Source organism: Syngnathoides biaculeatus, chromosome 6 (assembly GCF_019802595.1).
Source record: "Syngnathoides biaculeatus isolate LvHL_M chromosome 6, ASM1980259v1, whole genome shotgun sequence".
Taxonomy (NCBI): domain Eukaryota; kingdom Metazoa; phylum Chordata; class Actinopteri; order Syngnathiformes; family Syngnathidae; genus Syngnathoides; species Syngnathoides biaculeatus.
Window position 1 is genome coordinate 22,537,571 of NC_084645.1, and position 16,138 is coordinate 22,553,708.

General features: G+C 45.5%; 1 protein-coding gene and 1 long non-coding RNA gene across 7 annotated transcripts in view; one reads left to right on the forward strand and one right to left on the reverse strand.

Annotated features, from left to right (window-relative positions):
* Positions 1 to 16,138, forward strand: part of LOC133502210 (uncharacterized) — a 186,620-nt gene that overhangs the window by 150,096 nt on the left and 20,386 nt on the right. The window lies entirely within an intron of this gene.
* The window catches only part of sema3d (sema domain, immunoglobulin domain (Ig), short basic domain, secreted, (semaphorin) 3D), a 52,233-nt gene that overhangs the window by 28,496 nt on the left and 7,599 nt on the right, over positions 1 to 16,138 (reverse strand). The window contains exons 2-3 of the mRNA XM_061822746.1: positions 8,250 to 8,494; positions 1,652 to 1,812 (exon numbers count right to left, since the gene is read on the reverse strand). Of these exons, the coding sequence (XP_061678730.1) occupies positions 1,652 to 1,812; positions 8,250 to 8,457 (369 nt within the window). The 5' untranslated portion in view covers positions 8,458 to 8,494. The remainder of the gene's footprint in view (positions 1 to 1,651; positions 1,813 to 8,249; positions 8,495 to 16,138) is intronic.

Consider the following 16,138-nt stretch of genomic DNA (forward strand, 5'->3'; position numbering starts at 1 on the left):
CACTTTGGGAATCTAATAACCGTTAAATAACCACACACCTTTCAAAAAGTTGGGGGGGAAACACCTGGAATGCTCGCAATGTGCTTCAACATCTTTTCGGCAGGTCTCGATTTACACAGAGACCTCAAGATTGTGCCTCAAAGTGGTCCCTAAAGGGCCCGAATATGTTCCTTGCGGTGCTAATCTCCCCAGCATCAGTATCAGCGACCAGAAAGCCAACGCTCGGGGAGCGGGACGAAGAGTTAAAACAACCAGATAAGAATCAAATAAACACACAGCCGCTCCGCTCGCAGGTCAACCTGGGCGGCATTAACACTGAAACACATCAAGAATGCATGCGTGTGTTTATGGAGAAACGGTTGTCAAATGGGTATTTATTGAATGTATATGATTTTCTGTTTACATATAATAACCTATCGCCGACAGCCGCTTTCAGTAAGCTGTTGAAACAATACTGAGGGCCTTTCAGTGTAGCCGTGGACTGTGTACGCTGGACCAGAAAGCAAGAATCCATCAGTCCAAAACGTAGCTGGGTCTTAGCGTTTAAAAGTCAGGACACGAGTCCTTAATCATGCGTGCTTGTCATATGCAGATGTTATTAAGACCTCGACACTGACCACAAGCAGCAGTTTGGTATTTCGGAGGAGTGGAGGGTTTCGGTATTCGTGGTTCCTGACTGTCCCGCTTCAAATTGAGACCAGTAAAGTTCTGTTCTACACTTCAGCATAGTTGTTACCAGTAAGAAATGAGCTGGTTTGATCACCAAAATTAACTTGAAAATAAAATGAATGGAGTCAAACGCTGAAGACGACTGTTGGCCAATGTGTGCACATGGAGAAAATGACCACTGTGATTGGCTGATGTGTGAAAAGAGGCAGTTTTTAATCGGGTAAATCTGTTTCCCAGAACTCCTGTGAACAACGGACAATGGCGAAAAGGACTTTTTTCCCCCACCTCGACCCCCACCCCACCGCACCCCCAGTAAAATTAGTGGGGCCACAAGGGAGGGATCCTGGCAATAAGTCAGTCATATCGATATACCATTTTGCGTTGATGAGTGGCTGGGCAATTTCAATTTATCAGTAAAAAATTTAAAATTACAGGAAGTTTAAAGGTTTACTCTTCCAGTCCATTTAAGGTGTGCGTACCTTAAAAAAAAAAAAAGAAAAAATCTTGTTGCTACATTTTTTTTAGTTATGGGCTACTGTGCTCCTTAAAAAACAAAAATAATGGCTTAATGGCCATGGATCGTTTTGTTCTGACCTGCATTTTCTGCACGACCTTCTTTTTAGCGAACTCCAAAACGTGGATATTGGGTTCCCACTGAAGGCAAAGTTCTCGACTGGTTCTTTGTCGTCATGAAACATATGATTGACTGGTGACCAGACTCGGGTGTAGCGCGCCTCTCGCCCAAAGTTAGTCCACCTCTAACCTGAACGAGAACGAGTGCTATCGAACGTGGATGGACAGACCGTCTTTGCGCGGGTGTAGGAGTTCTTACAGCTGTTCCAAACACTTGGGCTTTGACCCAAACAAACTGTAACCCTGGCAAATGGTCTGGAAAGGTTGCAATGTTAAATATTGCTGAGAGAATCATGTTTGCTTCCACCTTTCCACTCATTCATATTCACGTTCCCCTGCTGTTTTGTACCTTTCTGGGACCTTTGGCCAGGTTGTCTGGGTCAAGCAGGTAGATGTGATCCCTGGCTCCCAGCAGAAGATGACCCCGCTCCTCATCCAGCAGCAGGGAGTGGGATAGGAGGCCATCGGAGGGACCCAAAAACAACGAAACGCTGCCTGCTTGCAGCAGCTCTGGTTGAGAGAAATGGCAAAAACAGACAAATGAAAGATTCGTTCCACGTCGTGTGGAAAAATGTGGACGTGAAGTCTCTACACAAATAATATTTCGGCAGGATATTGCTCGGATTCCTTCTCCACGGAGCACAAACCCCAAAACAAGCACTGGATTTCCTCTTCCAGAGAGAAACGTGTCTTGGCTTGAAGTGAAACGGTCTAATCCTCTGCGGTTCAACACCTTCACTGAGAAACCGGATCGTAAAAAAAAAAAAAAAAAAGATACAACAGCAGAGAGTCTGCTCCTCCTGTGGGTGTGTTTATGGATATCTGTATCGGGGTATTTTCACAGCCCGTTCATTGACCATGAAGACATCTCTCAAGTCGAGGATTTACATTCCCAGTGTGCAGATTGAGCGAAGAAAAGCAAACGCGTCATCTCAAGCCATCTGTACCGTAAACTGATAAGAGCCTAAAGTAACTCCAGCTATCTTGACCACCTTGTATCAGATAACATTCATTATCCATCAAGATCTCGCGCTGATGAGCTGTGAAAGAAAGAATTTGGACAAATTAGACCAGTAGGTCACTGCCAAGGAACACCTGTCGATGTCCGTCTAGCAATCCAATTCAGTTCATCACACAGCAGTACAGAAGAGTGAAGTCTGATCTGGATTTGTGTCTTCACTGTGGCGCGTGTCGGGAGTGGCTGCATAGAAAGTACGATATCGGCATGGTGAACAAATGAAAACAGCGGAGGATGTTCCGTTCTTGGATTCCAGCCATGTGCTGCATTACAAGACGTCATTCGAACCTTTACGAAGAAAAGGTGAGGTTGTATGTTGACCCGTGACCTGACCTCAGATAGGCAGAAGCTGATGGATTGACGGGTGATGGAAATTTTGTCTTGTTACTCATACCATTCCCATTGTTGCATACTGTACACCCGAGTAACAGTTAACAATTAGTTAATTAACGAGTTATTAGTGATTCCTACCGTTTCCGCGTTCATTCTCCAAAGATGGGAAAATCCAAGGGTAACTGATGGAAAGTGTGAAAGCGGCTTTCGACAACAAGCACAATACTTTCTGGATTTCGCAACGGAAAATAAAGTTTGAGGAAGTTGTCCATTGAGACGACGGAGTCCTGACAATGCACACGCGCCCAACGATCTAATGCTCAGCTTGCCTTAGAAAGTCTTTTTTGAATAATTGAAATTGTAGCTTTAATTTTTCGTGAAGGATTTTTCAAAGGAGACCAGAAGAATGGTGACCATGAAGAGGTTAGGAGCTTCTGATTTATCTTTCAACCTGAGAGGTACTCAGCTGCTAAAGCGTTGGCCTCACAGTTCTGAAGACCCAGGTGCGATCCTGGCCTCGCCAGTGTGGAGTTTGCTTGTTCCCACCGTGCCTGCGTGTGTATTCTCCGGGCACTCGGGTTTCCTCCCGCATTCCAAAAACATGCAACATTGATTGGACACTCTAAAATTGCCCCTAGGTGTGATTGCGAGTGCGCCTGTTTGTCTCAATATGCCCTGCAATTGGCTGGCAACCAGTTCGGGGTGTACCCCTCCTCCCGCCCGCTGACAGCTGGGATAGGCTCCAGCACTCCGTGCGACCCTTGTGAGGATAAGCGGCAAAGAAAATGGATAGATGTCCCAGAAAAATTATATTTACTGATCAAATAATAATCGTAAAATACAAGAAAAATTGTAATCAAACAATAATGTCAATATTTTCAATGGCAAAACTTTCCGTGTCATGGGTCGAACCACAGGCAGACTTCGTGACACGATGGCCATTTAAGAAGCGACCTAAAGGCGGTGCTGTTGAAGGACACAAATGGAGGCGCAACTGGTTGTGTTGGAAAGTTTGTAACACACCTTACAAGTAATTCACCGCGGTAGAAATGAAGAAAGACAACTGACCATAAACACAAAGAAATCACCAGATATGCTAACCAGTTACCCTACCGTCTGCTTCGTTTCTACTACTTTTTTGTATTATTATTGGTTTTATTTTACAGCAGTCTGAATGCCCCGCGGCACCGTGCTTCCCTTTTCGAAACGAGCGTGTGTGTACCTCACTTTTGAAAGTCTTTTATAATCAGCGATGCGTTTTCCTTCAGATGTCCCTGAAGGTTTTAACAGACAGTCTGTTGAAGAAATTACCAATGAAGTGAATCGAGGGCAAGACGATGATGGGCAAATGGAAGGACGCTCTATGACGGGATTTCTTCAGGTTGCCACGGAGATGAATGCCGACTCTCAGCGCCGTGTCCTTTATGGCACTCTGAGGAAAACTCTCATCTTCCGATGCATCAGTGCAGCACTGTGCCTTGGATAAACTTTGCCTCGCTGTGCGGGGAGTCCTAAGGGAGTCGCTTTGAAAGGATTGACACTGTGATTACCCTCGTGGTGTGAAGGATTTGGAGAGGTTACCAACCTTCAATATTTGAACTTCTCCCTCTCATCCAGTCCTCACAATCCTCCTCCTAAGCGTAAACCCTTGCACACACAGGCGCTTGTACACAAAAGCGAGCCCCACTTGTCCATATCTCTCACCCCCCCAAACCACTCACACTCCTGGCAAGGGAGGGAGATTACGCCCGCTCGCCCCATCGGCGAGCGCTAATCTGTTCTGTAAACACGCAGCGCAGCGAGTCCTTTTAAAAGAGCCTCATTGCCTGATGCTCTTCAGCACCACATGGCAGACCTTTCCTAAAAAAAAAATGACAACAGTCCCTCAGCAGTCCGCAACTCTTCATTTTTTTTGCACTTGCAGGGCATTCACACCACGCCTTCAGCAAATTGGTGTAGACAGTGTTGAGCAACGTAATGTTTTTGTACACCCATCTGCTGTTTCTACTACAGTCAGCCAACTAAGCATTTGGACCTGGCACAGTATTTAATTTTAATCCCAACAATGTTGTCTCGATTGACTCATGCACTGACATCAGGGCCACCTGAAATAAGTACACACCGTCCGAGGTCCAAAACGTAATGTCCTCGCTTCCGATTCCCCAGAGCAATTTGTCCGTGAGTCAGGACCTAAGATACACTCGCGCAGTTGTAAAGTCCTCCATCCTTTTCTTTTCAACTGTGCTTCTCCACATTAGGGTGCCAGGTGAGCTGGAGTCAAGGTCAGCTGACTTTGTGCAATGGCCAAAGTACACACTGAACTGACAGTCAATCGATCGCGAGGCGCCAAGAGACAAACAACCATCCAGACTTGCATTCACATGTGAGGACGTTTTAGAGTCTTTCGTGAACCTCCGTTTTTTTGGAAACTCGGAGGAAGTGGGATTACCCTGGGGGGAAAAAAACATGCAAGGACCGGGAAAATGTAAACTATTTACTGAGCTGAGTGTTAGACGCAGAAACTCAGACTTTGGAGACTGACCTCCATCCACTAGCTCCCTGTGCTGCCTTAGTGAAGCCATAACCTTCTTTTTCCCAAGTGTTCCCCATTTTTTTGAGGATGAACCGTCTCCTAATAATCCCGCCAACGGCGTTTATTTGTGCACTCCTTCCTTCCTCAATTTGAGTAAGGTTTGCATGGGTTTTAAGGATGGATGCCCTTCCTGGCTCCGACCTTCCTTATTGTTCCGTGTTTGGCACCTGCAATTAGTCGGTCTGCCTTGCCCCCATCCCCAGAGGCCAGTTTGCCCAAGTAAAGTCATAATAAAAGTAAATCCATCCATCCATCTTCTACCGCTTCTCCGGGTCGGGTCGTGGGGGAAGTAGCTTCAGGAGGGATACCCAGACTTCCCTTTCCCCAGCCACTTCTTCCATCTCTTCTGGAGGGATCCCGAGACGTTCCCAAGCCAGCTGAGAGACATGGTCTCTCCAGCGTGTCCTGGGTCGACCCCGGGGTCTCTTGCCCTGAACACTTCACCAGGGAGGCGTCCGAATCAGATGCCCCAGCCACCTCGTCTGGCTCCTCTCAATGTGGAGGAGCAGCAGCTCGACACTCAGCCCCTCCCGGATGACCGAGCTTCTCACCCCATCTCTCAGGGAGACCCTGGACCAGCCACTTCTATCCGGGATCTTGTTCTTTCGGTCTAACGACCCACAGCTCGCGCCCATAGGTGAGGGTAGGAACGTGGATCGACTGGTAAATTCAGAGATTTGCCTTTCGACTTTGCTCCCTCTTTACCACAACGGACTGATACACAGTATAAAAGTAAATATTTCTATTATATATACAACAATCAAATGAGTAACAGTAAATAAAGCGATAGCAGAGCCTGCCTTCTGGACAACCTTTTCTTACACTACTGCACAAACTAGTGTACTGTACTCTGTCCTTAACCTTGAAAATGTCATACGTCGTAAACCAAGGAGTCTTTGTAACCTCAAGCCACTCAGAAGTAAGTATGGACCGCAACTTTTTTAAGATTGATAGTCAGCTAATTTTGTGAGATAGGTGAAGCTGCAATTGACCATGAAGATGACTGGAAAAGGTCACCCCTGACTCTGCCGCTGTTTGAGGTCCGTGAACCAGGGATGATTCTGCTTCTTTGATCACGTTCCCTCGGTGAAGTGAGGTTTTCATGGGGCGTTAGCTCCAATGTGGTGTTTTGTGTGTTGCGGTGCATTCATATGTGCAGTGATGAGACGAAGATGTGTCCACTGTCTGACCGAGATAACCAAACATGGAAGTTCTTTCTACTGTCGCGCACTCTGAGGTCCAAAAGGGTATTCCCCTGAGTCCAAAAACAGATGAGCACATGGAAAACAGCAAAAGAGGATGCCAAAATACCGAAGAGTGTGCATTCAGATTCCGATTCTGTCATAATGGCTTGGGAAGAGAAACTTGAAAGATCTACAGCGGTTTTAAAGACTACCTTAACTGCTGAGTAAACTCTACACAGCACAATCATAATTCCCACAGCTACTTGCATTTTATTTATGGTAGAGACTCGGGACATAAATATGGATCTATTTGCAGCCACGTATGCTTTTGGAAGCCTTTGACCGGGCGAGAGCTCTGTGCGTTGGGTCAGCCTCGGTTTGCTTTCAGGTTGCTGTGGGGATTCTGTTTTATGAGCGGGACTGAAGGTAATCGGTGTGGTTTCTGTCAGTGATGCATAGCGCGAGCGATAAAAAGACTTTGAAGTAGCGTTTGTGCTTCGGTCTCAAATGAGTTATAAGGCAAGCCATCATTTGGCGTTACCCCGGTGGCTCAAAGCTAATACCCATGGAGACCACAGCAGAAGAAACTGGATGATATTCACTTAACAGACCCCAACCAGGCTGCTTTAGACCAGGAAATTGGACTTGGTGACAAACCGGACTCCTCCACGTTTCGCTGCAGAATATACTCTCAGTACTTTCAGGTGACAAATTATAGGAAAACAAACAAAGTATCTTGGAAACCAGCCACTGAAGCCACTTTAGACAAGGCCAGTACTGTATTGGGGAAGTTAGCACTGTTGCTCCTTGTCTAAATTTTCACTTTTATACCTTGGAAACATACTTGTACATTTATCACACAAAATAAATTACCAAAAAAATTCCAATAGTTATCCTTAATATTAGTTTAGACCAAAAGTGGGCAATGTAAGGCCCGAGGGCCACAAACAGCCCTCTGTGTTCTTTAATCCGGCCCACGAACCAGTTGCACGACCAAAAAGCCTTTAACATATGTATATATTTTTGCATTAAATTAGCATTATCTTAAACTTAAAAAAATGTACTTTTTTTTATTTTGGATTTGATTTGTCTTGTTAAATCATGGGTTTAGTGATTCATTGTAAATAATAACATGCAAAATACATTTTTCTTCACATAGGTTTAATATGTCTGGTCAAATCACCACTGAAATGATTGGAAATGCTATTAATCTGTTCCATCCCCCCCAACAAAAAAAGCACCAGGGGACACTATAATGAAGTCAATGTAGTCCGTTAGACCGTGTACGGCATTTTGCAATGTTTTCCAGTTGCGTGGTTGTTTTAAACACCCAATGTGAAATTGTCCTTGCTTTATGTTTAGGTTGACAGTAAATAATAAACAGCTGTATGTTTTTGGAAGAATCGGTCACCATCTTCCATACTGCTGCAGTTGAGTTCACTTCGTATAACAGCGCTGGTATCTTGACTTTCTGTTAGCGGTCGGGTCACTTGTACCGCAAGACACCTCGTTATTATTAAAACCATTCAACAATGCATTCAACATTTTTCACATTTTAATTCCTTTTTCTTATCATGGCGGATGAATGTCGCCCATTATACAATCCTAATGAAAAAAAGTATTTTGGCTTCTCTGTCGTGCATCTGTAGTCGCTTTCAACATATAATCGGAAATGAGACCTAACAGTAAATTACTGTAATAATAATAATTGGGGAAGCATAATCATACATTGGGGCGAGCAGGGAACGGTTGTAAAGACTGCCCGCAAAACATAAACATCCAAAGTCATCCTCCAACTCAACAGTGTGTCAACCCTTACCTCTCTGGCTCAGTTTGACGCGAGGGACACTTTGTTTGATGCTCGCTCCAAACGGGATGACGGCCAAGAACATCAATCCCACTAATGGGACTCCCAAACGGGATAGCGCTCTAATCCCGCTGTCTTTGCTGCCGTAATTGCTGCCAGACATGCAGCGGCGAGACCCGTCTTCATTTGGACTTGGTTGGCTGGAGCTTTCTTCCGTCATGGCGCGTGGACGGGTCTGGTTTCCCCTCTGTGCTGCCCTGGAGAGAGACCAGTGCATAGGATGAAGCCAGGGAGGAGCAATCATAAGCGTGTGTACGTGTTGGTGAGGGAGTCTGTTCTAAGTCCGGTGCAGGATGTGTACACACACTCTTGTTTGTGACCATTGAGCGCCTTCTCCATGGAGCCCCGCAGGCATGTCGGACTCTCTCCTCCGGCGTCCTACCTCGCGGCTTTTGTCTTTTGTGCTGCCTTTAAACCTGTTTGCTCACGACAAAGGTCGGCTGGACGAAATAAGTTACACTCCGCTGTCATCCCGCCTCGCTCCGTCTTCTTTCTACCCAGAGTCAGTCCTTAGTGATACTCGTCGAAGGTTCCGAGCGCTCGCCGATGATGCCGTCAGTTCTTAATTTATGTCCTATCAATCGTCAATTTGCTCGTGTCCTGTATTGGTCTCAAAGAGGCCTCCCACTTGTGGACATTTGTTCACACTCGTGGATGAGTGACATATATGAATTGGCAGCCTTGGAAAGACTCACAGACTTTTTATCATGATAGGACAAGTCCGTGAACTGGGCGTGAGGTGGCAGAAACTGTTTTAGTGATGCTCTGAAGTAGGAAGAGACATGATTCATCGCCGATTGAGTAAAGACATGGGAAATCACAGAATATTTATTTGGGCGTCTTTTGCGCCCTAAAACTTACAATTAAAACTCACTCTTACATGTAAAGAACACGCAAAAATATTGACATTCATACACTATCGGCGCCAAACAAATTTTGCGCTACAGTGTAGGAACCAGCTAGTCGAAGGACTCTTTCGATGAGTTTTCAACTCTGGTGACGTGGTCTCTAGACATTCTTCTGTCTTCGAACTAAGGCCATTGAACCCTTCACTCCACTTAGATTCAGCTACTCCACCCATCGCTGCAATTTTTATCACAAGCTGGGATGGGCACCTTTACCTGGAAAGCAAGAAGACATGCACTGGCTCATCTTTATTTGCAAATCTTGAAAGACTTCCGCAATGTGTTGTAGTCACTCGTCCAGACTCCAGGGAAGTTAGCCTCCGGTTCCCGAACTGGTGACAACTAACTGACCGTACAATAAATAAATCCTGCTGAATTTGTACCGAATGTTGTGACGACTTCTCTGGACTAAAACCATCATCTGTGTAATCTTATTTCCCAAATTGGAGTCGTATTTGGTCGAGTTGAAGCTGCGCAGCCTAGCCTAGCCTAGCCTAGCTTAGCCTAACCTAACGGGACAAGCTAAAAGAAGAAGAAGAAGAAGAAGAAGTTGAAGTCACTCCTCCTCAGCACACTTACCATCTACCAGTTCCATACCGATATGATCAAGTACTACAGTAGCTTGCTTTTGTATGTACAAAATGTTTTTTTTTGCCATGTCGGGATCGTTTCTTTACACAATTTGGGAGGACCAGGTTGTTAGTTGGTTAGATATTAAGAAATTACACTTATAAGGTGATCTGTATGTCAAAAAACATAAATATTTGCAGTGATGAACTGAGATTGGCCTCAATTGCATGACTTAGGGGCCACTCGTCCAATGGCGATCTTAAAAGTAGAGAGTGAAGGTCGATGACTGAATGAAGTGATGTAGTCAAAGTGAGCGTACTCTGGTACTCAACAAGGTTTGAGGAAGTCTGGATCGACGTACAGACTGACTTGTGATGTTTGTTATACGTAGAAGCTTTTGACCAGTCACTGCCTCCTGACGTTTTTCAAACGACTCCGTTCACATTTTACGACTCAATCATTCGTCCTCCGCTCTGGGAATTTCCAACATCCACCGTTTCAACCGCCACCCTCCATAAGGGCAATTGTTTCCCACTTCAACCAGGGGGTGATATATTCCCGCAAGAGATTGCATCTATTGAATGTATTGAACTACCACATTTAATTACGCGCCAGCCGGCTTGATCAAGCCTGCGTTCCGGCTCATTTGACAGCCATCTGAAGCACTAATTTAACCCGACAAACAATGAAGTGCTTCACGAGCTTCAGCTCGAACATCCCCCTTGTCCTCCCCCCAACCCCCCCTTCAGCCCTCCGCCGCTACATCTCCCCGATTTCTCCACGCCCTCCATCTCTTGTAACGTAATTAGCCTCTCCGTGACCGCGTGCACAAAGTCAAGCCAAACTAATAGCGGCGGCGTAGCAAGCGCGCCGCTACCGCTTGGTGTCATTGATAGCGTTCTTCCCAGTCTTCTTGTACCAAACTCATTACAAAGGTGATGACATTCAGCGCGCAAATGATTCATTCACGCCCACACAGTGATTACAATGTCCAACGGCATGTTGGCGAGCGTGTCCATTCCCCGCTTGACTTTTGATTTATTTACCACGTCCTGGCTCGGCTCGTGCCGAGTCTTTTTGCGTTGAACAAGGGGTGTGATGATATCTGCAGCAATAAACCGTAACGGACCGAGCACAGACTGTTTAGTTTGCGTGACAAAGTGAGGTGTCTGTTTTTTGACGGATGGCCGATCAGCAAAGTGCTCGTGTAAGTGTGATAGACAGCTGCGTTTCAGTTAAACGTCGTCGCAGCGAAAATTGTTTGTATTCGTGTACACTCGGACTAAAACAAACCCCCAAAAAAATCTGTTTTGTCACTGTCAAGAACATCTGCGGGCTCTCAACTGGTATTTAGCCAATGAGAGTCCTGAAAACAAAAGGAAGGGAGCACATTCTGATCCCCTAACATAGTGAGGGATAAGTTCTATATTTACGTGTTATGTACAGTATGCAAAAATGTCTTCCATCTATTTTTAATGTGATAGCGCAACTTCATTAGACATTTGAAGTTGAAATAAAGACACAAATCCAGTTTTCGTGGCCCCAAAACATTTTTTAGGATGTTGACAACGGGCCAAAACTCATAGAAGATTGTTTTTAAGACAAACCCATTCTCGCATAAACACGGGCTTAGGCGTTTCATTTTTGAACAAATGAAAGAAGATGTTAGGAGTGATTGTGGAACTGTCCAAAAAGGTATTATTTTTGTATTTTAAAACTCTGTAACAGGTTTTTGAGAGCTGATCGAAGCACAAACTTAGTGTGAACAAATGCTGTAATAAAAGTAAGAAGAATGGTAGAATCTTCGGTCCTGCTCTTACCCCCTTTCCACTGAGTTTTCCAACCAGACTCTCATGTAAAGCTGCTTAACCTTTGCCCTCTCTGCATCCATCTGTCCTGAGTTTGAATTTTGACCCTGACTTTCAATGCAGTCTTTGCATCCTCCTTGTTCTTGCGTGTATTTATTTTTTTTAACGATTTCTTTTGGCGGCACGGTGGATCAGCTGGTAAACCATTGGCCTCACGGTTCTAAGCTCCCGGGACCCACCTGTGTGCAGTTTGCATTTTCTCCCTGTGCCTGCGTGAGTTTCCTCCGAGCACTCCTGTTTCCTCCCACATCCCAAAAACATGCAACATTAATTAAATACTCTAAATTGCCCCTAGGTGTGATTGTGAGTGCGGCTGTTTGTCTCTATGTGCCCTGCGATTGGCCGGCAACCAGTTCGGGGTGAACCGCGCCTCCTGCACGTTGACAGCTGGGATAGGCTCCAGCACTCCCCGTGAGCCTTGTGAGGATAAGCGGCAAAACAAAATGGATATCTTTGGTTTCCTCCCAAATTCCAAAACCAATCCTAATTGGTCCATGGCTGTGAACGTGAGTGTCTGCCGATACAGTTTGGTCACCCCTGGCGCGAAGAAAATACACTAGATGGAGGCGCATCGTTAAATTGCTTTAGATACTGAGCAATACGCCCTGGAAGTTGTAGAAATCATTTGAGTTTTAAGCCCAAATCCTACAGGCCCTTTTCATCATGTCTTAAAACAATAAGGACTAGTGGAAAATTCGGGGCGCAGAACACGAGCGACGACCGCTGACCTGATCTGAAATCAATGATTAAACTTGTTGTATTTGTAGTTTAACCACCGAATGTGCTCCCAAAAGTTTATTATATGTATTTGTCTATTTAATCTAAACAAAAAATCTAAATGATTCCAGCCGGCCCTGTAAATAGAGGGTACGTCGTAAATAGTTGTGCAGAGAAGATCGCAAAACTCCCTCGAGGAGGAGCAGCCGCTTGAAAAGAAGATTTTATCACAGGTATGTAGAAAATGTTTGGTTGGCTTGTCTTGGAGTAATTTATCAAATCATAATGGCTAGCGTGCTTGCTAACGTCAGCGCTATCCATTTCAGCCTTAAGAGCACGTCTGCACCGTTAGTCCGAGCAGCAGAAAACTCAATGAAATCCCTCAGTGAGTGAACATGTCAACTATTTTGTTTTCTATTTTGTTTCCATCGGGTCTATTTTTTTGAAATGTGCTTAATAGCCGGTGTTGCAATGTAGCTCACGGAACAACTTTGTTGATGGCGTGAGGTAGAGGAGAAGGCTAAAATTGCCGTGCTAGCTATTTCCTCTCTGCCTTGTCAAATTGCACGGAAGGTTTCGTTAACTTGCGGCAGAATCGCTTGGCATTTCAACAAACCCGAACTTGATTCAATAAACCCCGTGTCACCCAAAAATTCAGGGAGCCGCCTCGTAGCAGACGTTGGTCCTCGCACAAAGGTGCGCAAAAAGCCTCGCTGACGTAATTTGGCAGGAAAACGACGCGGTCCATCCAGCTTGCGAGTCAATAAAAGAGATGAAGAGTGACAGCAGGGGGAGAGAAGCGCACAGCTCTGTGTGCCATGCGAGTTAAACAAACCCAAGTGTTTCCTGGCAGTCCCGGCCTGGAGTCCCCCCCCACCCCCCCGCACCCGCCCTGTTGTCTTTGGCACGGCGGTCTGCAGACGGGCGGGGGCGGGGCGGGGGTAAACAAACCTCACGACATCCCTGGCAGATTTAATGCGTACATGGGCAAAGTACGGTGGCAATCTTCGGCTACAACTAAAAAAAAAAAAAAAAAAAAAAAACACGCACACAAGTATCAGTTTCTCTGGTTTTGCTATTTATCAGTGCTGTTTAATTGCTGTTTAATCCGATAAACTACTGAACAGAAATGTCAAAAGATACGAATACTGTCCATGTATTTTAATTTTCAGTATTTGCAAGAAATTAAAAAATGGTCAAATGCTAAAATATGTTTTGTTTTGTTTTGTTTTTTAAATGCAGAGCTGCCATACATTTAGCGACTTTTCCAAAGCCTCGAGCTACTTTTCCAACGGCGGTTGAAATTTGCCCCGATGATTTAATTGTCCCAACTGGGAATGACTCACGAGATGATTTAGCGGTTAATGTTCAAAATGTCAAACTGCATTTCAAATGTAGGGAAAGCACATCACATGTCGACATGTTTTTCGTGTTTTTTTTTTTTTTTTTTTTTGTGCATGTGAATGCTGATGAGCTCATTGACTGCCAGGCGTTTTTCAAGCACTTGATTTCAGTCCCATATTTCCAGTTCTTTTAGCGCATTTTGACCAATCTTTCAAGACCTGCAGAATATTTCCCTAACAATACCACCTAACATTCCAAAAGAAAGACTCATCTTTGTTTTCCACCAGGAAACATTGTTTCTACATTTTTCCATTCTTTAGTACTCAGCAGTGGAAGAACATGCCGTGAGCGACGCTGACTCACTGTATAACTTGAGTTTCTCAAAATCACGACTACCATCTGCGACGCATCTGTCTGTTTGTACAATACATATACCGCTATATAGTGAGACTCATACGCAGACTCGGGCATCTAAACCCGTCCGATGTGTTTTTCATTTCTATCCCTCATAATCGACACTGCACCCCTGTTATTGTTGTTGTTATAGCCAAGTACGACCGTCATTATTCAGTATCAAGGTCCAGAAACTGAGCCAGATCGGCCGGGGCGCACCACAGGTGTTTCTCCGTCAGTGTGGTCGGTTTTTGAGCACAATTGAAGAGATGATGCGGATCGTGGGGGGGGGCGACGTCACACAATGGGCATTTATCGACGATGTTGTTGTTGAGTCGATGCTGATAGTCGTTGAGCTTGTGACATCAACCCGAACGGAGTCGCGATAACGTCAGTCCCATGAGCCGGGGGAGTTGTCTTTTGGATTCGGCTACTGGAGGCAGCCAACACGATGACCGTTCGTCCTTGGGTTCTCGAGACTTTGGGAGACTCCAGGGGTGGAGAGGCGTGGTACAGGCACATATTATCCATCTCGAATGAGCACCGACACTGCACCCGTCATCTACTGTATAGCTTCAACTCAAAAGTTGAAATCAAAGTGATGCAAGACTGCCATCTGTCGAGATCTCTTGGTCATTACTGTGATCTACAAGATGAACAAGACCCTCTTCCCCACAAACGCATTGATGAATGCAATTAACAGAGGTTCTAACTGAGGACGAGAATGCCCACCTCAGTGAATTAGTTAAAACAACACCATTAACTCTTTTGTAGCAATGCACTACATTAAATTAATGAAGATCCAGGGAGAAGAGATAGCGAGGGTGGATGACTTCAAATACTTGGGTCAACAATACAGAGCAATGGAGAGTGTGGTAAGGAAGTGAAGAAACAGGTCCAAGCGGGGTGGAACAGTTGGCAGAAGGTGTCTGGTGTTCTATGGAACTGTTGGCGGAAGGTGTCTGGTGTTCTATGTGACAGAAGAGTATCGGCTAGGATGAAGGGCAAAGTTTCTAAAACAGTGGAGAGGCCTATGATGTAAGGATTAGAGACGGTGGCTCTGGAGAAACAACAGGAAGCAGAACTGGAGGTAGCAGAAGTGAAGATGTTGAGGTTCTCGCTAGGAATGAGCAAGTTTGATAGGATTAGAAAGGGGCTCATTAGAGGAACAACCAAAATTCGATGCTCTGGAGACAAGGTTCGAGACTGCAGACTTCGATGGTTTGAACATGTCCAGAGGCGAGAGACTGAGTACGTTGGTAGAAGGGTGCTGAGGATGAAGCTGCCAGGCAAAAGAGCGGGAGGAAGACCAAAGAAAAGGTTGATGGATGTGAGGGAGGACATGAGGACAGAGGGTCTCAGTGAGAAGGATGCACGAGAAAGATGACACGCTGTGGCGACCCCTAACGGGACTAAGCGCAAAAAGAAGAGGAAGAAGACACTACATTGAATTAATGTTTATCACATTTGAAGTAAGCAGCTGGCATCGCCCTTGACAACCATTCCAGTTTTGCACAGGAAAGTTTCAAATGAACGCCCACCCGTTGCAACATTCTCTAGTTTACCGTAGCATCAACAAACCAAGCCCCCCCCCGGCCTTCGGTCCGTTCATAATGATCCCAAAATGTAGCCCGGGCGTTAAAAGTTAAGTCTTTTTTGAAGGATGTTTCCCGGCGCAGGTTGTCAAATCGCAGATGGCAGCGAAGCAATGTGGCCTTGTGAATTCGCACACGCAGACCACCAGCACTAATGAGGCAGTTAGCGACAACCCAGGTGCCCCGTGGCGGACGCCATTATCAAATCCCTCCATTTTGCCATGACAAGGCGCATTAGCCGGGCTATTTGTCCAGTCCCGGCCGCCGAGCAGGCGGAACAACGCGGGTAATTGTTGCCAACTCTTGCGACGTACTTTGTTTTTCTTGGCAATGGTCAGTCACTTTTTTTTTTTTTTAAGATAACCTTGCATTTAAGCATGCAATTCCCCTGTGAGTCGCTGCGAGTTCATGTCTCAGTGAAAACACGAGGCCGCCACAGGGCCACACAA